This window comes from Struthio camelus, chromosome 4 (genome assembly GCF_040807025.1).
Source record: "Struthio camelus isolate bStrCam1 chromosome 4, bStrCam1.hap1, whole genome shotgun sequence".
NCBI classification, from domain to species: Eukaryota; Metazoa; Chordata; class Aves; order Struthioniformes; family Struthionidae; genus Struthio; species Struthio camelus.
In genome coordinates this window covers 62,437,202-62,464,930 of record NC_090945.1, presented here as the reverse complement: position 1 = coordinate 62,464,930, position 27,729 = coordinate 62,437,202, and the positions used below count along the sequence as shown (strand labels likewise).

Sequence of the window (27,729 nt, the reverse complement as noted above, 5' to 3'; positions counted from 1 at the left end):
AACAAGAAGCAGTCTTCTGTGATGCTACAGAATGGGAACTATATAAGAAGGTAGGGAACAAAGTAGTACGTTGGAGTATTCAAATATTTTGCAAATGATTAGGAACAAATAAAAGTTTTTAAAAGATACACTGAAATGATGTGAACATGGAACAGAATTTCCAAATTACGGTTTTTTTATTTTTACTGCAACATCTTCATAAGCTACTTCATACTCTAAAAGAAACATGAAAGAAAACGGAACTCTGACATCTATGACATACAGCAATTGCCATGTGCTTCCCTTTCAGCAAACATGCAATCAAGTCAAACAAGTTCTCTGCATGATGCTTTTCTACTAATCCCTTAAAAAGTCCTTGAGGCATAAGAGCAATGAGCCTTTGAATTCCAAAATCAGGACTTCAGTAATTGCGTTTCCAAAAGTTGGGGAGCCCGTGATGACATCATTATGCCAACAGGAGGAAAAAACTTCTTCACAGATCTAGAATACAAAAATGTACAATCTCATGGACCTGTTCACTGTTTAAGCTCTCTTTACATTTTAATACCCTTATCTTTCCTTACAACCTAATCACTTCCCATGTCATTTCTTTTAACACAACAGTTATGGCACAAAAATAACAAGCTGCTTCTTCCAGCTGCATCTGAGCTGGCATGCAAGACTGTGCAAATGAGGCAAATGAGTAATGTTTCTCTCTTGAAAAGATTCACCATACCATATTAATGAAGCACAGGAGATCTCCCCTGTCCTCAGGGAGGAAAGTCACAGATCAGCTGCCAGTGCTCAGTCCCTAATGCAGCAGCCCACACTGCACCAGGCCCCAGATTCTCTGTGATGTCCCATCTAGCTATCAGATGTTATCCACATGAACAACTTGTCCTCAGTCCTTATTCAAACTTCCATTTCACCGAACGCAGGCCAATCTACTGCACTTTATACAGTGTTCCTCCGGTCTGGCCAGAGCCTTTTTAAGTTGTGTCAGTGGAAGAAAGTGAGTTTTAAAGGACTGCCTATCCTAGCTCCAGTATTGGTCGTGTCCACTCTAATACTTTGAGATTCCTGGTACACTTCTGTGAATTTTAAGTTCCCTAGTCCAAAACGGAGGTCCATGCCACTCTCTGGATGTCTATAGGCACTTCATTTCCACCTAGGTGTATAGCTGAGTAAAGTTACTTTGAAGGACATAGCCAAAGCTGCTACCATCTTGACAGGTCTCGGCAAAATATCTCCTGCCAAGCTTCAAGCTCTTCTGGGAACTGTAGAATAAGCCTAAGAACAAGCAGTCTTATTTATACTAGGAATCAAGAAAGGCTGTCCAGCGAAACATATGATAGGACAGGGAGCCCAAGTTAAGAGTAAGGAGCTATAATCAGATATCGATACGCATGTAAGGCAAGAAGGACAAGGTGATTCAGATCTCAGGTGCATACCCAGCTGAGTCTGCTGAGAGCTTATGAACCTCTTGCAGTAGGTAGGATACAGCTATATCAGAGTTCCTAGCAATTGAAACTGCATGGAGTTGCTGAGGATGCAAACCCTGGTGTAGACTAAGAGCACAAATTTCAGCCTAAAACACAGGAGCCAGAGCAACTCTGGGCCAAAACCACAGGAGGGGTGGTGATTATTTTAGATAGTATTCAAAAGGTGAGAAAATTCTCTCAGAAAGCACAGGTTCAGTTTGTCCTCAGCCTCAAATCCACGTGTCTCAGCTATCAAAGTGACATCCTCAACAACACATGGTGAAGTAGGCTGCTGAAGTTGTGCCCCTGCAAAGGGAATAAGTCCAGAGAACATAAGCAAAAGAGAAAGTGACTTATAGCCCTACAGCCCAGCGGCAGGGCCGTTCAGCTGGAAAGCAGGCAGGATGCCTCTCAGTCCCTGATTCTAGGGCTGTTTCTATGTTAAATATTTTTAAGACATGGGATACAAACAAGAATAGGCTTTTCAAACCAGGGGTTGGAACCCAAGATTCCATTCTCCAAAGGGCAAGTCACACAAGGCCACAAAGAGATACCTTAACCTCCTGAAAGAGATGAAGTTTCTGAGGCAATGCCTCTTCATTACAGAAAAATTGGCTAGAGCTATTTTGAGGCTCCAGCTGTGTCCCCAGACACAGATCCCCACATAGGCCTACCCTAACACAGTTACCAAATTTAAAATGGTTTCTGTGCTGATTGCTTTTTTCACACATACATGACCATCTGTTTACCAAAGCCATTTTTTTGCCTTGTCACCCATTTAGACCATGCAACCTTTGGGAAAGAAAGTACATTTCTATGTTTGTTTCTGCACAATATGGCCCTAAATGTGATTCCAGGTTTTAGGAACGCCTAGAGTACAAATCATTCTAATAAACAGGATTGACAATTTTAAAAGACAGGAAACACAAACTTCAGTAACTGAAACACCAGATAGTGATGTAAGTTTGGGAAGAATAGATGTAGGGAATAAGTTTGGCTGAAGAGGAAATTCATGTTTTTATGCTACAAACTATATTTGTTTTTCTCTTGTGCAAACCGGCTAATGATTGTGAGAGTTTTACCCTTTGCCCCACTCTTCCTTTTAATCGCCTAAAATAAACGTTTCGTATGGTAAATAGTGGGGGTAGGGAAATGCTCTGTGACCTACTGCTGTAAATGATGAGGAACAAGGCAGAGGGAATGCATTATTTCCTCTTAAACTTCTAATAAATATTTAAAATCAATTGCAAAGGGTTTAACAAAGAAAAAGGACATGTTCAGATCACCTCTAAGCAGCACTCCATGTGTACCACAGAGCATTCTACCACAGTGTTAAGGGCCTTACAAATAACCCCGTCTTCCCTATGTACTAGCCTTACTTTCTCAGAGATATTTAAAAAAAAAAAAAAAAAGCCTACAGCTACCACAGAGATTAGTCGGTGAATGAAATAGCACAGTAATGACTTTAAAGTGAAAACCGCTAGCAGGGAGCAGAAACGGGAATGGTCCAGTTGTATTTTAAAAGTATTCAGTGCCTTTCAGAGTTCAGGTATGTCAAAACACTGAGCTGGGCACTAGCAGTGCAGAGGCTGTCTGCAAACTTGCTAGTCACAGAGGGCACATGCTACAGGGTGCTGAGGGCACTCCCCAGCACAGAGCACCACTGCTCCCAGCCGTTCCTCCCGCACTCCACAGCATCCAACATCTCACATTCAGCACCCAGCAGAACCAGGCCCTAAACAACCTACACAAGCAGCCTTGGACATTAGAGTCTGTTTACTGAGGGAGGGAGCACAGACCAGGATAAAAGGCTGGAAAGCAGGGAAGTCCTAGAGATGGGCTGGTGTCTGAGAGCCCAGCACTATCAGGGATGGAGAACAGCTTATTCTGCTCATAAAGGCAACAGGATGCAGAAGATCCCAGGCTGGGAAGCACGTGTCTTCCTTTAACAGTGTGCAGGAGAGAGAGGAAAGCTGTCTGCTGTGAAGAGAAGGGGCAACAGCTATGACCAAAAGTCAACAAGGGACTTCATATGCAGAGTAATACCGTCAGGAAGCCACTAGGGGTAAGTGGAAGATCTGGCTGACCTTATTGGTTTGGAAAGCAGGACATTTTGAGGAGAAGCTAACAGGACTGAACATAACTATGAATATTACTGTGTTTTGCAGAAGATCAACTTAGGCAATAACCAACAGTTACAACCTAAAACAAAACGCCTTTTGCAAAACTGATAGCATCTGCTTTTCATTATGTTCCCCTTCTGCCAACACACCTGCAAATAACAAGTGCAGGTGTGCTTGAGCTGTGCAGGCAAGGCTCAGACTTCCTTGCACTGAGATCTACTTGCCACTGCATCTTCGTCTGGGGCAAAATAGCCACACGAGAAAAGAGAGAAAAGGTGCAACTTGGGGGCAGAAATACCATCGGGACCTGACAAAAAGTGTAGCTAGATGCCTTGGGGTAGGGGAGCAGCTGTGAAGAAAGGGAACAGTTTCTGATGCTTGCACTAAAGCAAATGCTTCCTATTCCAGCTAAGATTTGCACTGGCATGCAGTAGTATTTGATAGAGTTTCCTCATATTAGAACTACAAATATAAGCTAATAAGCACATATTTTTGTAATATCAACATAGTCAAGCCACATCTGACCTTTTTCATCTCTTTGGATGGGAACAGAAACGTAAGCAGATATATCCATTGCTCTGAGCAACCTGGCACTCAGAGCAGTTTGTCATCAGATCGGAGCTGGGCAGGATGCTTTTCCCCGGTGTTGAGAAATGCCACAGCACGCACTCACAATTAGAGCACATAATTGACTCCTGCACAGTAGACACACCTCTCAGCTAGGAGGCTGCACTCTCCCTTGGACGCAGTTATGAACAATCCAAGGATATAACCCTCAATTTGTGCTACTTCATGTATACTATAATTAATGTCTACTTACTGCTGATGTTGAGATCCTGGAATGAAGAGCACAGCTAGCACACATTTTTGTCAATTATTAGAGCAAATTTCCTGCACAAACAATACATCAAACATTTTCAGACGTCATCACACAAACAGATGTTAAAACCGTGACAACACAACTCCCATCGGCTATTTGATGAGCAGGCCATAGTTTGGCGATTAGCTGACGTTTTACTGATTGCTCATCAGGCAAGTGTAGTGTTTGTTAGTGCGTGTTTCTTAATATTAAATCACTTTGGTCTGTAATTTCTTGGAAAGTGTGAGGGTAAGCCAGTTGGAAACAATTCTGTGTAAGCGTCACTTGCTTTGTTTTTCCTTTCCTGTGACTGCTTGTACAGCTTTGTCACTTAAGGATTCCTGTCATTTATTACCTTACTGAAGTAAAAATATTTTGTGACACCAGAGCTACTTCCTTGAGAATAAAAGAACTACTATATGTCAGAATATTAAGCATCAAAATCTATGAAGCCATAGCTGAGCTAGTCCTATAAATTTTCAGATAACAAGCAAGGCACAATTCTCAGGCATGAGAATCTCCAGTTTTAATACCCGCCCTGGTTAAAGCTACTTTTCTCCCTTGAAAAAACTACCATGAATCTAAATCTGTTTCAAGACTTCACTTGGAATAATCATAAATAATACCCCTAAGCCCCTACACACAAAAACAACCTCAAACTTCATGCCTTGAATAGCAGACAAAATACATCAAATTCTTCCCTCACGGAAACAAACAGCCATTGTCTGTACACGGAGTATAACTAGCACTAGTTGTGTAATATCATCCACAAGCTTGCCATTTCAGTCACAGAAACACATAAAGAATCAGGCCACTGCCTTGACCAACGTATCATCTATTGGCTTGATTTAGCATGGCCAGGGAGAAAAAAGGGGAGAGGTAGGGAAAGATACATGATCGGATTGTGGAGGTTAGATTTGGGGATAACCGCAATGTTGCGGTTCCTTTTTCCTGTGATAAAGTGTCGTAATGAGGATGTGAGTATTTAAGAGAAATCCGAACAAATCCATGGGGGGCTTGTCAGAGATTTCAAAAGGTTCTCTAAGCACAGATGATTGGGATAACTTTGGATGACAGCAGGTCATACGTACAGTTAGTATATGCCATGTCATTTAACCGTACTCAGATTTTAATTTTTCTGAGTAAAACTTTCTTCGTAATATGAAATGGTTTTAAGAAATGTAATCAAATAATTTTCAGAAAAAGTTGGGATTTTGGCAGACATAAGCCATAAAGCATATTTTGTATTGTTAGAAAAAAATGGAAAAATATCAGAGCAAAGGAATTGTGAATATCTTCTTGCAAAAGAGAAAAATGGCATTTTTGATCATACTTTTTCAGAAAGCCCTCATCATAAATATAACTGTGCAGTCTCCTGCATTGCACAATTCCCTCCCTTTTAATTCTAACACAGAATCGTCTTCCGAAAATATATACAGATTGTTATCAACAGGTGAAGACAGTGTAAGAAGGGTTATTTGTATTCATGCAATGATGACATTTATCTGTGAAAAAACAGAGATCTGATTTGAAAATGAACAAGCAGACAGTGGCAACGGGAGTCAAACAGCTGAGGTTAAACTCTCGAAAGTCACCTCTGTAGTTCTACTGCGGCTGAAGGAGGTCGATATGATCTTGGACAGGTCCCCCTTCTGTGTCAACTTTTCTCATGTTTGCAGTTAGCTGTGCTGGAGAAGCAGGCAAACAGATCAGCTGGTAAATGAGGCCTCGGTGGAGAGTAACAATGGCTGGTAGACCTGAGCAGCTCCCCAGCTTTGTTTGTAAAGTAAATAAAAAGAGCACATTTGAGGGGGAGGAGTAACAAAGGGAAGGACAGGCAACTACAACCTTGGCAATAACCTTGTGTTAGGCAGGAGGATAGCATAAGGCTCCTTCTGGCAGACACTCTGACACCCCTTGTTCCCAAATATAGTGCATGCCTGCCTCAGAACAGGAGGAGAAAGCAAGCTGCACCAGGAAAAACACTTGCACATTTTCTCTCTCTTACAGAGTAGTGTAGACAGCAGGGACTGAACTGACTCGGAGCCAAACCACAGCTCACATTCTCGCACAGGGATTGCACAGCTAGGTAGTTTCACCAGGGCTGGACAGCAAGATGTTTAAAGCGTGAAAATGACACATAAGCGTTACACCCTAAGAAAGTGTGAACAAAAAGTCTGAAGTCAATTAAGCTACAGAAAAAATAGACAAAAAACCTTCAGGCTGGTTTTTATAGTTTCTCTAAATGAGTATATTATCATATTTCCTCAAGTTAGCTGATTTATTTTAGATTATATATGACAATCCAGTTGCTCCCTAAAGCCCTATTTTGACAATTTCCAGACTAAAAATCCATTAGAAAAAAGGAATTACATAGACTTCAGTCCAGCTTTAAAAGCATCAGTCTTATTGCAGAGTTAAACACAGACTTGTTATCAAATTGTTGCCTCCATAACAATTGCGCTAAGACAAGAGTTGCCAAAGAATTTAGAGACTCACTGAAAAAGATCTGACATTCTAGGTAGTAGAATTCTTCACAGTTTTGTGGCTGTCACCTATAGGCTAAATTTGACTGTTGCAGCAAAACTGGATTATAACTTTCAGACACAGGAGTACACATGATCTGGAAGCTTGTTAAAAAGTAATTTGTTTTCAGAAGACACTGAACCATCAGCTCCACAGCCTTTCATCAGCTGGTTTCAGACTCCATAATGGATTAGCAGGATGGATGCTGGGCCCAGGATTTTTTTTTTTTAGCTCTCTCCCTTTGCTGGTGGGGTGGGGGCGGGGGGGGAAATGATAGACTCATTACCTCTGGTCTCAGCATAGTTAGTGGGGTGCTTGCTTTGGATGCAGGAATACAAAAAACTCCTCAGAACCTGCTATTTTAGGCACAGTGAAACACTTTTTATGGATGATAGTCACCTAACAGTAGGATTAGTCAGTGTGTTGTATGGCTAACTAAACTAGATCCCTTTTCTTGTTTCCTTTACAATCTTTTCCCTGTTACTCTTCCTCTCCCCTCTCTGCCATAGGGTGGTGTTTTTCTACTGCATGTTTAATAGCTCCCTAAATTTCTAATTTTGGTTCTCCTCAGCTCTGCCATCTGTCCCACAGTCTTTCCATGTTTCTTTTATATCACCTGTCATCCAGATCAATTGTTGCTCTGCCACCACCCCTCAGTAATATACTGCACTTCCCTCCCCTTCATTTAGGCACACCCGATTCTTTCTCCGACCTTGGCAGATGCTGAGGACAGCCTTTGAAAGCTTTAGGAGAGGTGCGAGTGCCTACTCAGCACAGAAGGCACACCCCACCTCCCAGCAGGAGAAGTCTGCCAAGCGCAAGAGCTGTCTCAGGTTATTCCCACCCCAAATTCTTTATATTCCATCCTTATATATTTCTCTGCAGACACTTTACTCTTCCCACCTTTGCTTCTGTGAGTGTCTCCTAGCTGGTTAGCATTTGGCACCTGTATGAGACCTTGGTAGCAAGAAAACTTAAGAAAATTGTGTTTGCGTTAACAGTGAGGCAGATGGAATCCGTTCTGATGAGAGAGGGGTTTATGTCCATCGTGGGGGAGATGGACCCTCAGTCTGGTACCCTGCAGGCAGATACGCTTCACTCAGGAGGGCACAACGCAGCCGACTGACGGGGCACAGGCTGGCAGGGTCTGGTCTGACTGGAGCCTCTGCTTGAAAAAAAACGAGCAGAAAGAGCTGCCACAGGCCACTAGGAGATGCAGCATTCAGGCTTAGCAGCCCAGATAATACATACATAGAAAAAAACGCTTTACTTTGTAATCTAGAGGAGAGGAGGAGAGAGAGGAACCAAAGAAACAGCAAAAGCTCATGAAGCACCAATTCTGGATGAGAACGTGGGGGAGACAGAAATCAACCACCTTAAAAAAAGTGATTCACAGCAAAAGTCCCCCGCCAGGATTGAAAGGAATTTGAGACTTACTGCAAATACCATTTAAATATGTTGTGCCTTCACCTTTCTGCTTCTACACTGGGAGGACAGAGTGGGGCAGAAATCAAGACTGAAGGGAAACCAACACACCAAGAACAAGACCAAAAAGGAGATTGGCCTTTCTCTGTTTCCCTGTAAACTTACAAGAGTGTCGAGAAAGGTTGTCAAACCATTTTTGTTTCACTAATTTTGCCCTTCCCTATTCATAACGTTCGTCTTTTGTTTATCCATAATACAGCAACAGTTTAAATAGACAATACAAGCTACTGTATTATATAATTTAAAGTCAGATATGTTGTGTTTCTCAAATCTGATAAAGGACAGTAGACTTCTCTTAAAGCACATTATGGCTTTTAAAGCAAACTTACTTTTTGGAGCCAGACATTATACATTCCTGTTGTTCTTAGCAAGATCTCACACTTCTAGAAAAGTCCCATTCCATTCTCTTACTGGGTGCCAACATAAAATCATCTAACAAGAGACTTTACTCCTCAGCCTCCTCATTTTCAGCATTTGTTTTACTGAGTGGATTGTTGTTCTGCTCTCCTCAAATTAAATCCACTTACTACCTCCGTAATAACCATAGGGGCATTTTTTCCAACTGATTTTAAAATAGATGCTCTTCCATCTCTTTTTCTTTCAAAGGAAGAAAGAGAGTCACTCTTTTGTAATATCAGATTTTACTGATCTCTGTAAACACTTATTCTAATGTATTACAAGGAAATCATAACTAGATCGTCTTTCGCACTAGCAACTAAAGGATTACTGCAGTGGCTGAGGGAACCATACACAGAGTTGAGCCTCTTCATCTCTTTCATCAAAGCAAAATATTTTAACTGATGGAAGTACTGACATTGAATGTGCAAACCACAAAGGCTGTCCTACTTCTCTCTCATGCTCCAAGAATCTGATTATTTTATAGAAACTGGTACAAGCCCAGCCTCACAGACACACTCTAGAAGATTCAGTGGCTACTCAAAGCTGAAAAGTCAGAGCTCAAAATTAAGCATTTTAAACCTAGGCCTCCCATATTCCTCTTTCCTGATAGCTCCATTTCCTGCAAAAGCTCCAAGCGTTCCAGGATACGTCTAGAAAGACAAAAATCTATACCTTGAATTTTAGTAGAGCTTTAAGGCTAAGTGCTGTGTTGATGTCCAGAATTAAGTGACTGCACAATAACCAGTGACAGAAATTTACAGGCCTAGAGGAATTTCATGACTGAGAAAGAATAGTTTAACGGCCTAGGTTTAATGGCCGTTGACCGGAATTTGGAGGATCTAAATGTTAAGGTCAAGCATTTTACTGCTACTTTAGACAAGCAGACTCTATTTTGGAGCTAGCCTCCAGTGCTCTGCAAAGCAGCGCTTAAGTCCTGTCTTGTTAATATGAAAATATCTAGAAAATCTAGCAGCATAGCATATTTAACAGAATAAACAGCATATAAAAAAGGGAAAAAAAAAAGAAGTTAGAGCAACATAAAGGCTGCAACATCTTATTCTTCCTAACTTCAATCTCAGATAACATCATTATCTATTTTTTCAACCTTCAAACCCTCCCCCATGCCCTCTATTTAAATGAGTCTGCGTAGCATATGCTTGATTCAAACTCCGGATAGGAGCTTATTAATACTACTTATTTTTTAATGGAACCATGAAGATCACACAATACACAAGTCTTTAGAGCAAAGTACCTAAGACAAAATAAGTAGGAGTAAAGCATGCCTTTTCATGCTGTAAAAGTAACTTGTTCCCCAGGGTTATTTTCCAACCCTGGCTTGAAAGCGTGTTATAAACGTGGGAGAGAAGGACAAGGAACAACAGTCTCTAACAGTGACATCATAAAACTCTATTCCTACTTGAGGGATGTGAAATAATTTATAAGATAATATAGCATAAAATGCTTTCCATAAGTATTAGTTTATTCATGCCAGAGGACAAATCCAACTATAACTAATCAGCTGAAAAGCTTAATACAGTAGCCACAGAGACGATTCAAACAGTAAATACAAAAAAAAAAAACCCACACACAAACAGGAAAGTGCTCCTTATGAAAATAATAACAGTAATTTCCATTTATAATTGCTTTCTACAAAGATCACTAACCTCTTTACAAACAAACAGAGGAAAGCAAGCAATTAGCACTTCCCAATGGTTAAAACCTATAAGTAAGTTTTTTTTTTTTTAAATCGAAAAAGTGTTATGCAGCACAGATAGCAGCACTCAGTATGAAATTTGTCAGAGAAAAGATTAAACAGAAAAAGCCTGACCTGAAGTGACTGCACCCAGCTAGAAACAGCAACTGTTCTCAGAATTGATCTACATACAAACCTGGAGTGGTTTCACCAAAACTGTAACTTTTAAAGCTAAGCCAGAGGCTTTGTGGACATTTCAGTGGGCTCAGGAGGCAACTGACTGCAATTGAAGTTATCATTATTTAGCAGAGCTGAAATAATGTTTGCATACTCCTAGCCTATGGCAGGTAAGAATTACTGTAGCTTACCTAAGCCTTTAAAGAAGGAGACTGAACCTAAACCAAATGATGTTGCCTTTCCCATGAATTGAGATCCCAGATACAGTTATTGTAGCTTGCCTAACATACGGTAACTTGTTAACCACAGACACTTGAAGGCTGAATCAATTAACTCGCTGGTCAATTTTAAGTAGTTTTTAGTTTCTTCCAGTTTAGAAGAAGGTTTATGCTAAAACTAAATATGTCAGCTAAACCAAAACAACAGTGTCCACACAGGGCATAGCTCAACTGAATTTGCTTCAAATCAGTCTTAACTGAAGAAGGGCTATAGCTAATTCAGCCTTCAGAATGATCAAAACATGTTATATTAAGAATTCCTCTTTGTCTGGCAAGGATGACTGCATGAGTGATAGGCGCCACAATGAGCCAGCTCAAATAAGCCTCATATCTAGCCAAACATGTCCAAATTCCTTTATATTGCAGAGCAACTGCACATACGGTCGGTCAGCACACGTGGCCACTTCAACCAGTTATTCTTGCACAGTCTTCAAAAGAAAAACTCTGCATGAAAATTTCTGCTATCATATTTTCTAGTTTAAAAAAAAATAAAAGCAGCAGAGGCGTAGAAGAGAGAATGCATTGCAAGGAGGGAGAGAACCCCCAGACAGAGAGGAAGCAAAGCAGTTGGCATACAGGCCGTCCTGACAGGCACCAAGCTGCAACACCTGGCTCCTCTTTAGGGAAGTTTCTGCTCCAGAGCACTTCAGGTGCGGCCAAGGACAAAGAGCATAGCTATAAGCAGCTATATCCTAGCTAAAGCCAGCTGCTGAGTGGCTCCAAGCCCCTTAGAGGCTCTAGGACTGAAGGGACCTGCCATCATGCATTATGTTCACTGCTGACACCAGAGGAAGTCAGATTTAGAGGAAAAAAGTGGGATAATAAGCCTGTACTGTGTAGAGCTTTGATTGTAATTTCTGCACAACCAGTGGCACACAGTTCAGGCCACGCTTGGTAAGAATAAATCAATACTGTTTTCCTTTGGTGTATCGTGAATAAATCACTCTAGTAAATACCCTGACCTTGCATCATCAATTTCTGTCTTACTGGGAAGGGAGCTGCTGTCCCTAGGCAACGGCAAAAGCTCGTGAAGTTGCAGAACATATCGAGAAATAGAGAGGCCTGAATAACAACAGGTAAAAGAGATTTACGACTCATCCTGGCTCCATTAACATGAGCCAAGATAGCCCTAACCGATAAAATTAAGAAGAATGTTTTTTCAAGGATTTGGGAGGTTCAGATCTGTGTCTTCACTTTAGGTTCAGCAAATAAAAGTTCTCAAGGGCCAAATTAACAAGCTATTTCTGTTCATAATAAAAGACTTCAGTGTTACACAAACCACATAACAGGTGGTTCTTAGAAACTCACTAAATCAGGCAACAACACACATACACAGAAACCTCGCAACACACAGACACATAGTAAAACGCAGCAGTTTGATAGCTCTAGTCAAACTGTGAAGAATTTACTTTAGTAAAATTCAGGTGCAACACTTGCACTGTACATAATAAAGTACCAATCCCAGCAATATGTCTTTGTCTAACCAGAGGAATAAGAGATAGCCCTATGAGCAATGTCACCTCAGAGCCAACTGAACAGGGCCAGAAAGAATAAATCTGTGGTTCCACAAATCTTGAAAACTCTGCATTTGCAGTTCCCACCCCTCATTTAAGAAGGGCATAGAAACAGATAAGATCTGGAGAAGGATGACAAGGACCATCCAAAGGCATGAAACAGTGTCAGTACGAGAAACATTTAAAAAGGCTAGGATTCCTCAGGCTGAAAAACATAGCTGAAGGGGGAGTACAGGATCTGTAATAGAGTGACAACAGGAACAAATGCTCATCGTTTCTTCTAACGCAAAAACTAGAAGGCACCAAATACTGCCAGCAGGAAACAGGTTCATATCAAACAAAAGTGGGTAGTTATTCACACACGGCAAGGCTGAGCTGTGAAAATCCTCACTATAGGATGTTATGGATACTAATATTTTAACTGAGTTCAGAAAACAAGTGGACAAATTCATGGGAAAAAAGTCAATGGCTACCAAATACAGAAACACTACACCCTGACTTACGAAGCTCCAAGCCACCAAGTTGCGGGAGGCTAGGAAATTAGTATGGGAGAACACCATTACATGCTTAAGACCTTAACTTCTTCCCCAGATGTCATCCAAAGGCTATTGTTAACGCAAGATAGCAACCTAGAAAGACCGTGAATTGTACTTCACTGATCACTCGGGTAGAAATCTCTTTTTAACCAATAAAACCCTTCTAAACATGAACATCATTGTCAATGCAACTGGCCATGCATTAATTTCATATTGCTTCACTCATTTGCCCTCTCCCTTGCTTTCCCTCTCTCTCTTTTCAGATTAAAGAAAATCCAGATGGGGTGCAGGTGCTGCAAAATGATACAAAGGTACAACAGAACAAAAAAATGCTTAGCCTGAATAAAAGAAAAGCATTAAAAGATACGTCTGTGCTCCTCTGTATTTGTTGCTTAAATTAAGACTATTTACCAGCTTGGAATTATCTCAAAATTTACAATTTTTTCAAAGTCATGGCAGAGCACAGGTATTCTGATTTCCTATGAACATCCTTTTGATTTACTGTAATGACGGTTCATTTCTGTAATTCCTAACCCCCAGAAAAGCTGTGTGGCATTCAGAATTTGTCTTTACCAAAGTTTTTTCCCCACCTAGGTAGCATGAGCTTGCCTCAACTCAGTAGAGTAAGAAGAATAGACTTTGTCAGATCCTCCCTCTCCCCTAAACACTGAAAATGAGCTACAGATCCTTACTTCCATCATAGCTTTTAAATGTAGTTAGTTGTGAGAACAACTCCCACATTAAAAGTCTCTCTCAGTAGAAGTTTGCCAGCTCTAGAAAGACAACGCTTCAGCCCCACTTGATGATTGCTCCTGACCACATCTCTAAAGCAGGTAAGGAAACAGGAAAAAAAGCTGGTGATATGGAAGAGGAGAGAGAAAGAGAAGCAAGAGAGGCTTTGAAAGAAACATGTCAAGGAAAAATTAGCAGAGGGAGAAAAACAAGTTGAAAAAAAGGAAAGAGGAGAGGACAAAAATATAAAAAGAAAAGGACAAAGAGACAAGACTTGAGAGGAAGAGTACTAGATAAAAAAGGCAGACTTATTTTAGCAGTAACAGTAACATCAGGACACATTAAATAAACAATCTGTATGATGACTACTTATTGGCTAATCTAACCTCAAGAGGAAATAAAAAATAAAGCTGGAAACATACTGGAAACAACTAACACAAGGTGCTCTGACATCTCTCTGTGCTCCTGGTGAATCTTATGCTAGGGGTTAGTTACTGTCTCTCCTAGGAAACTGCAGGCTACAGCAGAGTTCATCATTGCATTCACATCATGGGACTCCAGGTAAAGCTTAGTGGCACAAGTTCCTCAAGAGCATCAGCTTAAAAGTTAAGCATAATCCTTTTCATTTTCCACTAGTTAACAGCATAATTAACTTCTTTTTTTAATAAATTTTCCCTACATCAGCTATATTTTTGATCCAGAAGAAGTACAACCATCTGGATACAATCACGAAGCGAACAGCTACAAACAAGACGAGCAAGACAGCAATAAATTCAAATTCAAACAGAACAGTGAAATTCAAGAGCACAACAATGAGCTCCCAAAGGATGAGTTAAAGAGAACAGAAAACAAAAATCAGGTAAACATCACAAAAGAAACTCTCTGGAACCACAGAGGAAACGCTTTTCAAGAGGATGGCCTTGCGAAGCGTGTTGCAAAGCTTGATGTTACAGTCAATGGTGGCAACTCCTGCGCTGGAGCACACCCCAGTCTCAATCCCAGCATAAGCCCAATGAAGGAAGCCAGCGAACAGGGAACCTCCAGCCTGTCGGCAGAGTCGTCTTCAGCCAGCACCAGAGACTTCCACACCAAACCAAATGAGTCTGGTCAAAAATTTGACCTAGAAGCAGACAGTCACAGTAAGTCAGCCTATAAAAAGCCAGATAATATTCAAGATGGGAACTTCCACTCGGCAGAAGAAAATCTCTCTCTCATAGGAAGCGCCATACTGCAGACACAAAATAACACCATACAATTGCCAGATGTAGATTATCCCCAAAACGGCAGCGAAACCAGGAACTACGTTGAGAAAGATAGCTTTTTAGTCAGCTATGTGCATTTAGATCAAAATACCAGGCCTTCAGCAAAACAGGACCAGGACCTTTATTTAACTCTGCCTTTGCATATGAAGGAAAGCAGTACTGAACCTTTTAAAACTTACTCTGCAAGTCTGGGCGAGGACATTCCCGATGGTATCACTGCCAAAGCCCTTACCAAAGAAGCACAGGCATCCACACACGCTGACCACAAAGATATTAACGGAGAAATTGAGGAGGAAGACGCAGAAGTAGCAGCAGCTCTGGCTGCACTGGAAGCTGCAACTGCAGGGGAAGATCTGGAAGATGATGAGGAGTACTAGATGAAGGTTTCTTTCTAATACACTGATAGTCTTATTCTGGATCTAAGTTAATGCATGTGCTGTACACACGGACCACTGTTATGAACAGCACAAATAAAAGGAACTGGGACTCTGTCCCTTCAGCTGTTAAAATATGGCCCTTTAATTTCTACTGCTGAAGGTACAGAAGAGCTCCCTTGGCTAACGGTAATAATAAGACTCTTCTGTGTGGGGCCAACCAGGAGGGCAAAGCATCATTCATTTGCACAAGATATTCTGCTGTATGCCCACCTACCTCACCTGGGCTCACGCAAATATTTCCTGAGGGTCTGAGCCTCAGGAGGGTCTGTGCACACTGTAGGTTCCAGGTTCAAAAAGCTTCCATGGAGTTAGAAACCACAGATTTTCATTATGTTAGCACAAAACTGACACAAAGTTCTACAGTCCAATAAACAAGGCAGGCAGCTTGGCTTACATTTCACTGTGGTTACAGTTCCATCCCAGTTTAAGCCTGAATCTGTGCAGGTGCAGCTGGGGGCAGGACAATAACCTCATCTCTCCCCTGGACCTTTTCTGAACCCCCAGTGACCTGCTTCAGTTGATTAAAAAAGCAGAAGCTAGTTCAAAAAAAGTTCAAAAGCATGAGCAATTTTCTGCTGCTCTAATGAGCTGAAGTAGCTCACAGAAAAATCACACATGCACTGTCAGAGGTGCTGAGAAGTAGGTTCAAACTCAGTCCTACTGGTTTAGGTAGACTAAGACGGTTGTGAAAATGCAGCCTGAGAACTTCTCAGTTCTAAGTTTTCCAGGCACACTTCACTTGCCTTAACACTGCAGTTTGCAAACAGGTTGTGTCTCAAAAGGTCCTCAGTGAGATACATTCTGTTTATACACAACCAGTGAGAGACAGTGTGGTCCCTCTCTGACTCCACTGCAGTCCCTAAACTTAAAGCAGGAAAGGAGCTTCCTAGTTGAGTTAAGCAAAAGACTTGAAAACATTAAGCTTGTATTTTGGAGTGTTTACCCCTTTCTCTGATCTTCAGACTAGTACGTTAAACTTGTTCTTGTCAGATTTCTTGTCAGAAGCAAAGGAGATGGACACCAACTTGCTGCTGTCATATCATCAGAAGTCGGATCTTAATAGCTAAAACAGAAGTGCTTGAAATTTTATTTTGAAATGTTGTGGTTTCCGAGTCAATTATAAACTCTTAATAAAACTATTTTAAAATATGAAAGATCACCTAGTGGCTTTTGTACTTCATGCATTTTCTGATTATTTAACAGTTGCATAAAAGAAATATTATAAAATGTATCCTTTGTTAAATATACGAAAAGCACCAGCTACATATTTGCCAACAGTACATGCCAAATCCCAGTAACACAACCTTATCTAAAGATAAGAATATTAAGAGGTAAGGTTCTTAAGGAACGTGTAGATATTTAAAATATTTCCGTTTAAATGTAGATTCCCCTTTTTCTTCCAAATACTGCAAGACCAAGCAAGATTTCCATTTCTCAAAACATTAATGATATTCCTAAAGTGATTTAAAAACTGAAGTTCCAGCTTCAAGATAACTAAACAAGCTAAAGATCAAAGTTACCATATTGTACCTGTAAAATAAAAAAGCTTTACGTGTTCTAAAAACATCATAGTAGTGTTTATTCTTTCTCTAGCACCTTCTTCCCTTTTGAGTGCAAGTTGTATGTGCAACTGTTTTGTGACTTGTAAAAATGCCTTAGCAGGAAACCATGATGCATTCTCCAAAGGGATCTGCAAAGCTGAGAAGCTGCTTTAAGTAGTAACATTCAGAAAGGCACTTCTAAGCTTTTTCATAGGTACATATACATTTTATACGCACATATGTGTGTATCAAACCTTAGTATAATATTGAACCACAGTGGGAGACTATTTGCACATTACATACTACCACTTACAGCTATGATGGGAAATAGCATATGTCTGCTTTTATATCGTGAAACTAAAGCTATATGTAAATACAGCATCCTCACCCTGCCCAGGGCCTGGCCCCGGTCCTCAGCCCCCGCCCCACCGCACCGCAGCGGTGCTGGCTCCAGCCCCGCCACCACTGTCCCCGCTGCCGTGGCCGTGCCCCATGCCCGGGCCACCGGCGGCCACCCTGCTCTGTGGTGGGGCTGTGGGATGGGCCCTGGCGACGAGCACAGTCAGCATGACAGATTATGAGAAAAGAGCTAAGTCAAAAATGCTGAAGAAAGAAGTGCCACAAACACAGCAGGAAATCCATCCAGCTTTTCAAGATCTTCTTGGTTAGATTAGTTTAACCTCCAACCTAAGCTCCTGTTGCAAATCAAAGCAAATTTTGGTCTTGCTTGCTGAGAATTAATACACACTCTACGACCGCCTCCTCTTTGCAGGGGATGTTAAAAACAAACACGTTCCCTGGACATCGCAAATCAGGCAGTTCTTGTATGGTCCCTAATCCCAGGGCCCTGGACTTAAATCCCGTGCAAGGGATCAACTGGGCCACAAACATCACATTTATTGCAAACCCAGTTCCTATCATAACAAAGGCAAAATACAATGTAAAATAAGTATATTCACTATGTAGAAAATAACTGGTCAATGCTTCTTTTCGCAGCAAAAAAAATAAGTCAGGCATGCGCATACCTCAGATCTGCAGGATACAGAGAGCTTCCATAAATCACATGAGGTATCCCCAACATTCAGACTTTTCTTATTCTCCTCGTGCAGCTTTCCACATAGCTTTATTTCTCTTCTGTCCCACCATTTCACATCTGAAAGAGAGTGTCAAGAATTCTTAGCCATTTCTTGGATTACAGTACAGAATCTGTTTTCACTTTTAACAATGCATGTACAAGAAAATCAATTATTTCAGAAATCATTTTCAAATATTCATGCAATTTCCTCCACAAAACTAGCTTTCAACAACAGCGTGAGAATCACATCTTATTCAGCCCTCTCAGAGGTTGATGCAAAGAAATGCAAATACTTTCGGCTTCAATAATCCATTTTGCTTTTGCTAAATTGTGAAAGTAAAATTTATTATCTTGGGAAAACAGAGAAAGTCACAGAAAAAACACATTTCTGAATCAAGTGTAACCTGATTGTTTTAAGACTTCTCTTAAAAATCACAGCTTACACAGCTTGTAAGACATCCCTTCCCTTTTGCAGAGTTCAAATCTATCCCAGACCCATGACTGGGTAGTAGCTCCGCAAATCAGGCGTAGAGTTAAACCCCATGTTATGTTCCCCATATTCAGAGCACTCACTTATGAAGTGAAGCCTAAAAATTTTGATACAAAAGGAATTGACATGAGTGAGCTGGTTGCCCAAAACATCTATTTTTAATGTTTCTATATTTAATGTTATTTCTATCCAGCTAAACGGAAAGAAACACATGTGGTAATAAAGAACAGATAACAGGATGGAAAACTATTATAAATGGCAGAAGTTCTAGGAAAGACTTTGTATCTTGGAAGCTCAAGTTTTACTTATTTATCCTCTGAAGCTCATGATAAAGCTTAAAAGGATATTGTTGTCTTTCAGTACATAAACAATGAAATATTGAGTAGGAGTAAAAATATTACTTTCTTATTTGACAGTGGATCACCATTGGATTATTATGAAAAAATTTTCAGACCACTGCAGAGATTGCAAATATGTCTACAGTAATGGAAAACAAACAAGTAGCCCAGTCCACAAGACTCAAGGAAGTTAACTGATTTAGTTTTAAAGAGAATGTTATTGGGCAATTTGTTTACAGAGCAATAGTAGAAAATGAAGTCTGATATTGCAGAATTGTTTAGTCTAGCAAATAAAAGCATAACAAGAAGCTGGAACTTGGAAATAGATAAAATCCACATAGTCTTTTTTCTTTAAAAAAAAAAAAAAAACAAAGGCAATCAGCCAGGCAAATGTTGCTATGGAGACTTGTCATTAAAAATACAATTTCAGTAAAGTCCATTAGTTTCTAAAAGATCCATCAGAGCTGATTGCTTCAAAGTAACCTAAAAATACCAACTTTTATCATCATTTAAATCATGAAACAAGAAATGCTGATTTTAACAACATTAATTTTGACCTTGTGTTGTATTTGTAGTTTTAATTTCCTAAATGCGATTTAGTTTTCCAAAAGATTAATCCTGGTGATTTACCACATTTTGCTAAATGAGAACAGAATATATCACCATTTATTAAGGCATGTGCATATGGTATTTTATATGTTTATTCAAATGCTTAAGTTGTGTATTTTAATTATGTTGAAATCATGAATCTTATTCGATTACTTATCTTGAATTGTGATGTCTCTCCTTGCATGTAGACGATACCGGAATCCATCGAAATTGTGCAAGATGGCACTTCAAAATTAAATGTATTAAAACTTATTTAACATGCTCAACACATAAGAAAGCAAATTTATCAAAGTCATAGTCTACATTAAAAAATAATCTATTTTTAGAGGAAGTATTACCAACAAAATTGTTTCAGATATTGTTTGCTTCTAGGTTTTAGAATGCCTTCATCTCAAAGTCTAAGAGTTTTTGCTGAAGTGGACTAAGAGCTTTTTTACTGGATTTGCCAAAAAGAATTGCCCTTAGCAAAGAATTTCTTTTCTACCATCATGAAATCAAAACTCCTCAGCTCTGTCCCTGGTCAAGCTTTCCAAATTTCACACTCTCCCATATGCAGACAAACAGCTCAGTCTGGGGACTCTTTCCACATTCGAAACTTCCCTTGGGAGTTCAGGGAGGTTTGTTTTCAAACTTTTCCTCATTTTGAGCCCTCACGTTCATTTTCTAAACTTTAAAGCAGGCAATTCTTGAACTGAACTGGCTGGATAAACTGAAAAAGTAATATTCATTCTGCAACCACAGATGAGACTACTCCCGATTCAGCACTTCAGCAAAATCTGTCCAAGGTGCTTAGTAACTTTTCCCAGTTCAAACAACGAGCTGCTGAAATTCTGAAAAGAGCTGAGCCTGCCTTCTGGTTTGCACAGAAATGTTGTGCCTTAATGTAAGCAGTCATTGTTTATAGACAATCATTGTAAGCAGTCAATACATTGTTAAATACAATTTTAATTTTGTTAACATGGTTTTATCCAACTTCATGACAGATCTCTATTATACAGCTTGTCCTCCACTTCTCTTGTGTAGTGACCGACTGTCTGAACCCCTTTCCTCACCCCTCCACCTCTTCTGCCTTCACCGTGAGGAGAGCAACGTTCCCCTACACCATTTAATTCAGCGAACTTGATTCTGTCAGTGAATCTGGAAAGATAATGGCTATCTTGATTTTGTTTTAAATCAGTTTGCTGAAATACAATTCACAACCATTACCACAAACAAAAATCTACACATTCCCTTTTCTGAATCTTGATTGCAATGACTACAGATTAAACTGCACCTAAGAGGTTTTTGCTGAACTTGGCAGCTCAAATCTATATGTTGCCAAATGGAAAATCTTTTATTCTATAGCAAAACAAAACAAGTCTTTCAGGAAATACGGCTGCCTGATATTAAACCAGGCTGCAGGCGACTTAAGAAAAACTGCTGAACCAATCCCACAATAAAACTGCGTCACATAAAGGCTGTGGTTTTATTTGTTTGCTCGCTGAGCTCGCTGCTGTTTACCCTGCGCAGGAGATTGGCTCAACTCTTAAAAGGGTGCAGAAGCGGTGCGGCAGCAATGCCCTCAGCTCAGCCACTCACCTCCAACTCAAGAAGGCCACAGATTTTCAGGAATGTGTGACCACATACGCTCTCCTCTGTTCTTAACGCTTGGAGCTGTACGAAGAGATAGCAGGTAAATTACCTGGGCTTACCCAAAAGGAGAGCAAGTTAAAGTGACAAAGGCAATACAGCTATGAGTGCATGGAGCAAAATGAACGTATGAATGAAGATTTAAAAACCGCGTAAGGATGTGAAGACACATGGTAGGTAGATTTGGCCAGGAATCTCCTGGAATGAATAACATAGGTTGTTTCCATCTCTTGTGTCTAAAGGTTACTTTCCAAATAAAGCTTTACTTTCTTCTAGCTCCCATTTCAGGACCTCTTTCTGCAACAAGATGATACTAAATTATCACAGGGACATTTATCAGATTATTTTCTCCATGCAATTTTCAGAAAAAAATAAGACTCATGCAAATGTCAGTATTTCCAATACAAGATATTGTAAGCTATATGAAAAGACCTGGCTGTGATCAAAGCCAGTACAAGTTTCACGCAGGATGCCCATGTCTCTCCTGAAAAAGCCATCTCCAAAACTGAGAGAACACTACAAATTTTCAAGCCAATAAATTTCAGTTTGGTAGATCAAATGAGACAGAGGTTAATCTAAAAGTATACTGTATACTTTGCCAGAACAATGCTGCTGTCTGATCTAGATTACTGTTAATTTTTAGTGATTAATCTCCTATTCATGCAGACTTGCATATGAAATACGTCTTGTTAGCACCTGCGGAAAAGAATCATACTAAAGGCCCAACAGTAATCACACAAATGATCAAATGCTGTGCAAAATAACACAATATCCCACCCTAACTTTGAATTACTTTTCCAGAGTCACACGTTCGTGTTCATTAGCAACTGCTGTACACAGCTATTGTTTTGACTTGAGCCACACAGATCCTGTTCATTCTCATCTCTTTGATTAAAGATTTGGCTTAAGGAGAAGTTTACGTTTGTTCCTTTTAATAATTACAGCAGGGACTTCCAGGGCCAACTCCAGGGCACCGGCAAAGTGCAAAGCTGCCCAAGAGAGCAGAGCGCCGAGGCAGCGGACTGGGAGCTGCTGGGCTCAGCCTGGGCCTCCGCTCTGCCACCAGCCCGGGAGGTGGCAACCGGGGCTGCAAGGGCTGCTGCTGCGGGCCGGGGCTGGCTGCTTCTTCTACGCTTCCTTTTCTGGGGCACAGGACGCTCGCCCGTAGGCGAGCAAAAGCCAGCTGCAGAGAAGCCTTGAGCTACCTCTCATTAGATTAGTGCTATAGTTACAGCCCCCCCCCCCCCCCCCCCGCTCCAGAAAGAAAAAGAAAAAAGCACTTTGTTGACTAATCAATAAAAGCTTCAATGGCTCCCTCTGCTGCCAGCAAACGCAGATTTCAGCTGAGTTGAGAGAAATCATCAGGTCCATTCATGTGTATGTGCACATGTATCTACATACAGCTATTGCTATATATAGTTACATATATGTAGCTATATATGTACGCACATATATACATACACATGTATATAGAATATTTGGAAAACAAGCATTGGAAAATACTAACTCTCCTAAATCTCCTGCTTTTAAAGGGTAATAATTTTGACTCTAAATCAAAATACTGAAGGTCACTAGTTAAGGTATTTACTATTTTTGTATGAGCCGTATCTTCTTTCCTATCTTCTACTTTGTCAAAATATTATCTGATTCCATGTAAAACCACACGATATGACCTGGGTGCCTAGCTGGATATATACTGATACACACTGAACACAGACGGAGAAAAAACAGGAAATGAGAATAGTACACTTCTTTTTTTTAAATCATAAATTTATACTAGTGGTCCCATATGCATTTAGAGTGAACCACAGATCTGAAGGTATTTAAAGTAAGAGCATTCAGATGGCTAATTTTTAGGACAGCATGACATAGTCTTTCCCTCAGGCTGCTGTCCTTACTATCACTAGCACTTCTTGCAGCACAATCCTCTTCCTCTCAAGTTTCTGCAAATCTTTCACGCTTCCACTGCTGCCTCCTCTCCCAACTTGCTATTCTGCCATCGGCACTAGCAAGTATCATATGGGTTTATTAGCTTGGACTGTGCAACGTACCTCAGCCACAAAAACAGTGCTCTAGGGTATGTATGCCGTAGAGTCACTGTCCTACTACACCTCTAAGGAGGCCGCAGTTCTAATTAAAAAAAATCCAGACACTATTCTTCATTTTACCTAGGATATCACTGCAATCTTACAAAAGCATCTAAAAATAAAAAAAAAAAAAAGCGTGTATCTTTATATCACTCTCAAGTAAGGTAGCCCTTATACCAGTATTTTGGAGCAGGTCTAGATGACAAAGCAGCAAAGACACCCTGAATCTATCTTCACTGCTGTGCCTACCTACAATAGCTGCTGCTAGAGAACCTGTGCTTCATTTATTACCAAACCTCTTTCCTGTCAGAAGTAATCAATAGGAGCAGCCAGCACAGAGCCACACAGTGCACATTGGCAGCTACAGAAAGTTTACCAAAACAGACGCTCTCTATTCCCTGCACCCTGACCACCGTTTCAGTACCCTCAATACAACTGGTACGAGTGCGAGTGCCACCTGTCCACCACTGCTGTGTGCTCGGGCACTCACCTGCCCAAAAGAAACACTAGACTAGAAAGACTGACTGAAAATAAGCAAGGAAAAGATGGCTAACAAGGGAAGCAGGTGGAAAAACAAAATCAGAAGCTTACATATATAAAGTAAGCACTTACACTGACAGAAAAAAGTATTTGCCAATATAACCCCCTTTGTGGAAGTCAGCTAAGCTCTAGCAAAACTTGATGCCATTACATCTCTATGGCGCTAGGGGTTGCACCGATACAATTTAAAGAAAAGCTACTCCAGCTAACATTAGTCCTCTGCAAAGACTATACACAAGAAGACTAAGAAAGCCAGACCGCTTTTCCAGAAAGAGATGGCTGAGCGCAACCCACATGACAGGCACCCCCCAAGGTCCGGAATAAGGTCCATCTGTTTACAGGCAGCTCAGTGTAAGAGGTCATTTCTAAACTCACCAGCAAAACATACCACCAACCCCCTCACATCCCCTCCCCACCAAATAATTCCAAACTCACCTTTACAGCACAGAGTTTTCAAACCTTGCTCATGTATCTTGCAATATCCTCAGCCTCCAGCTGTACATCAGCACTACTAGCTTGGGATTTCTCCTGTCTTCTCCAAGAGTTGGAAGTCTCCTATATTCCCACTGGAAGCAGCTCAGCTTTCTTTTCCCCATCTTGCTCCAGCCTTACATATCCTTTTATAACTTTGCCTCGTCAGATGATCTAAATCTGCCAGGTACACAGGCTGGCTATGTGCCTTCCAACCCTGTGGAGTGGTAGTTCAAAAAAATCAGCCAGCCCTACCACAGGTGCTTCTCCTCAGGCAGGGGGACCCGAAATGGTGCATCCAGGGCAACAGATTCTGTCCAAGAGAAACAGATCAGCAGCCCCTCATGGCAGGCCCCTGCAACTGAAAAATTAACAACGGGATAGAAAACAAGGAGAAATAGAAACTTCATTCAGCATTAGCGTACGACACCCAGTACTTTGAACCAACTTCAAAATTTCCTCAAAATTCCCATTGAAACAAATACAGGTCTTCACAAAACACTGGGGGGGGGGGGACCCTAAGTCCATCTTTATCTAGTTAAGTCTCCCATATTGTTTGTTTACACTAGATAGCCAAGGTTTAATCACTCTGCACCACGTTTTCCTGTTTATTCATGACTGATAGTATTATATGCTCAGCAAGCAGAAGGAGAGAACAGCAATAAAGGGCACAGAAACCATAGTTCAAACAGATGCAAGTTGATTTGCACTGCCATTTGCCATCCAGGGACACGGGTAGGAGTACTCAACAGCCATTAAACCTCCAGGAAATTCAACTCCTCAGAGGGAGAGTCTCATGCTTCAACACAGTAGGCATTTTCAGCATTACCAGTCCAGAATAAACCAGATCTCCGCCTCTCACCCCAAGAGAGGAACAGCTTCAGAAGAGATACTTTTTACTCCACATCCCTTTATATCAGTATGCAGCAAGCACAAGCTCAACTCATTTTCACAAAATTTTTCTGACACCCTATTTTCCTGCCTTTTGTACCACACTATTTGCACGCATCCCCACTTCCATGCATTTAGGTTTGACTCCACCCCCCAGCACGACAGCCCACCACCCCCCACTTGTTTCCAGTAACCTTTAAGGGAGCCCTGGCTCCCTTTGGGGCTGGGAGCACTGCAGAGAGATAGGGGTGCCCAGCTGGCTGCCCCAGGGAACGAGCAGAGGACACTGGACCTCTTCCTTGGAGGCCTTTCAAATCACTTCCCCCCATCAACCGCACAGGGAATTTGGGTACTTTAGGCATCCTAGTTTGCTGGGCATCTAGGCTACAGTACAGGATAAGTGCCTAGAACTGGTGAAGCAGCGTTCCACATCAGGACTCCAATTGTGGGAGTATCATGCAAAGAGAAGCATGACACCTCTTCCTCCTCTTGCCCTGTTTTGGAATAAAAGCAGCTATTACTAAAGATCTCTATCCTGCGCATGTGTATTTGGCATGTTCAGATCCCACTGAGAACGCCTGGCTTCACAGAGGAAGCCTTACACTGGAGGATGAAAATCTGTCTAATTAACACAGCCAGGACAACAGCAGTTCTGGACACGTACAGTAGCCAAGCTAGAACTTACTTGGGCCTTCCCCTTCCCCTCCCCCAAAAAAATCTTAACAGGATTTTCTAGTTAACTCTCTTGAACTGAGGTACTTCAACTGCCTGTTTCACATAAAAATCAAAACACAGGTTTATCTCAGCCCCCTCTTAATTTTCAGACTCAGAACGCCAGCATAGCTTTAGCTTTCTCTGCAGCAGTAACTTCACTGACCTTTCAGTGCAATATTTCTTTGAACACAATCTCTACCATTTCCTTGAGAGCTTTCTAATGAGTCTGGACTCTGCTGCATACACACTTATAGCTGTTAATGCATCAAAGAAAGCAAACTCAGCTCCTTCCTGTCTTCCAAGCCATTTCCCCCTCTTCCTTGCCTTGGAAATCTTGCAATTCTCAACTATGACATTGCTGAGATCTTATATTATGTTCCTAGCCCCAGAGCTCGAAACATAATTTAGATCTTTCTCATTTCCTCTCAAGTACTGCATCTCCCTACAGCTGCAAAAATCTACCCTCCCTGTAAGTTATTGGTGTATTATCTTCTCTCCTTCCTCTCTAACTCCATTTAATGCTTCCAGTAAGATATCTTTTGGGATCAAAACTAAGTTTTTTATTTTTGTTTTCAAGCCAGATCCACCCTTTTTCTATTCACATTTCTTTAGGCATGTCCTTTACCCTTCGTAGATAACCATTTTAGTGAATAAACCAAAAAAAGCACAGTTCATTAGCATTCAAGAGCTGTATCCAGAAAGTTTAGGAATGGCTTCCGTTCATTTCTCCTTAAAGTGCACAGAGACAACACCTAGCCCTAGACTTGGAACAAATTGAAAGGCACTTGTCCTTTTGGTGGGGGGGGGGGGGGGGGGGTCTTTTGTTTTTTGGGTTTTTTAAGTGAGACCAGCTGGCTGAAATAACACCATCTTTCCACAACTGACACATACAAAACACTTGTGAGTAGAGGAATCATATGAGGTATCATTTTGTCAGTTCTTTGTACCTGTGGAAAAAAGAGAAAGAGTTCAGAAAGAAAACAGAATGAACTACCAATGCTTGTCAACTGAGCATTGGTTACAGAGAGGCTTAGAAATATGAGCAAATAAAATGTGTGATTTGAACCATGATTTAAGAATACACTTACATCTGCTCTGTACTCTTTATAGGTAAAACAGGATTTTACTAAAGATAGTTAGCTCCCTCATCAGTTTTGCTAAATCATCCTGCAGTAGGATCCTCAATTTTTGCATAATCCTTTGGCAAAAAATAAAGCACATGCGTTGGTGGAAAAACAGAACAATGGCCCACGTAAGAACAACTTCCTCTGTAAAACAGTCTTTCCATTTCTTTTGGGGATTCATCTACGCTGGTCAAGTTGTAACAGTGTTTCACAGAAACTTTAATACAGTAAACCTTTCATATTTCAACACTGGCTTATATTGCCTAATAAAAGAATATGCATTACATAAAATGACAATGATCTGTCCTTACGTTTTCTGGTGTATAAGTTTGTTGACATGGTTATATTTGTATTCAACTTTGGCTTCAGTATAACCTGAGATAATCACTGACAGTAGTGGGGGGAAGGGTGACAGTGAACATGGCAAGGGAACACCACCACAAAGTTTAGCTTATTACTCTTTGGCTGTGCAGAAGAAAAAAAAGCAACAGAAGAAACCATGAGAATGGGAATTTAAAAGTGTCATCAACTTTTGAAACTTCCCTATCAGCAGTAATGTCTGAATTCATTTAGAAAATTGAGGCCTGAATAATTTTTTTAAAAAATTCTGAATATAACCCACAGCTGTAACTACTCAACAGAACCCAGGCCTCATTTGTGTGATGCAGCTAAACCCATCAAAATAAAGAACAAACATCTGCAAACAGGACAGTACACTGATAACTACACATGCGCTAGC

General features: G+C 40.8%; 1 protein-coding gene across 6 annotated transcripts in view; it reads left to right on the top strand.

The window, feature by feature from the left end:
* C4H4orf19 (chromosome 4 C4orf19 homolog) overlaps nucleotides 1-16,915 on the top strand; it is a 45,913-nt gene extending 28,998 nt beyond the window's left edge. For 4 of the 6 annotated variants that reach the window (XM_068943215.1, XM_009673347.2, XM_068943213.1 and 1 more), the window contains 2 exons: nucleotides 13,314-13,361; nucleotides 14,467-16,915. In XM_068943215.1, coding sequence (XP_068799316.1) covers nucleotides 13,330-13,361; nucleotides 14,467-15,421 — 987 coding nt within the window. In that variant the 5' untranslated portion in view covers nucleotides 13,314-13,329 and the 3' untranslated portion in view covers nucleotides 15,422-16,915. Of the gene's footprint in view, nucleotides 1-3,049; nucleotides 3,526-7,252; nucleotides 7,802-13,313; nucleotides 13,362-14,466 lie in introns of those variants that run through there. The other 2 variants (XM_009673349.2, XM_009673346.2) reach the window with 2 other exon arrangements.
* The last annotated feature ends 10,814 nt before the right edge of the window (nucleotides 16,916-27,729 follow it).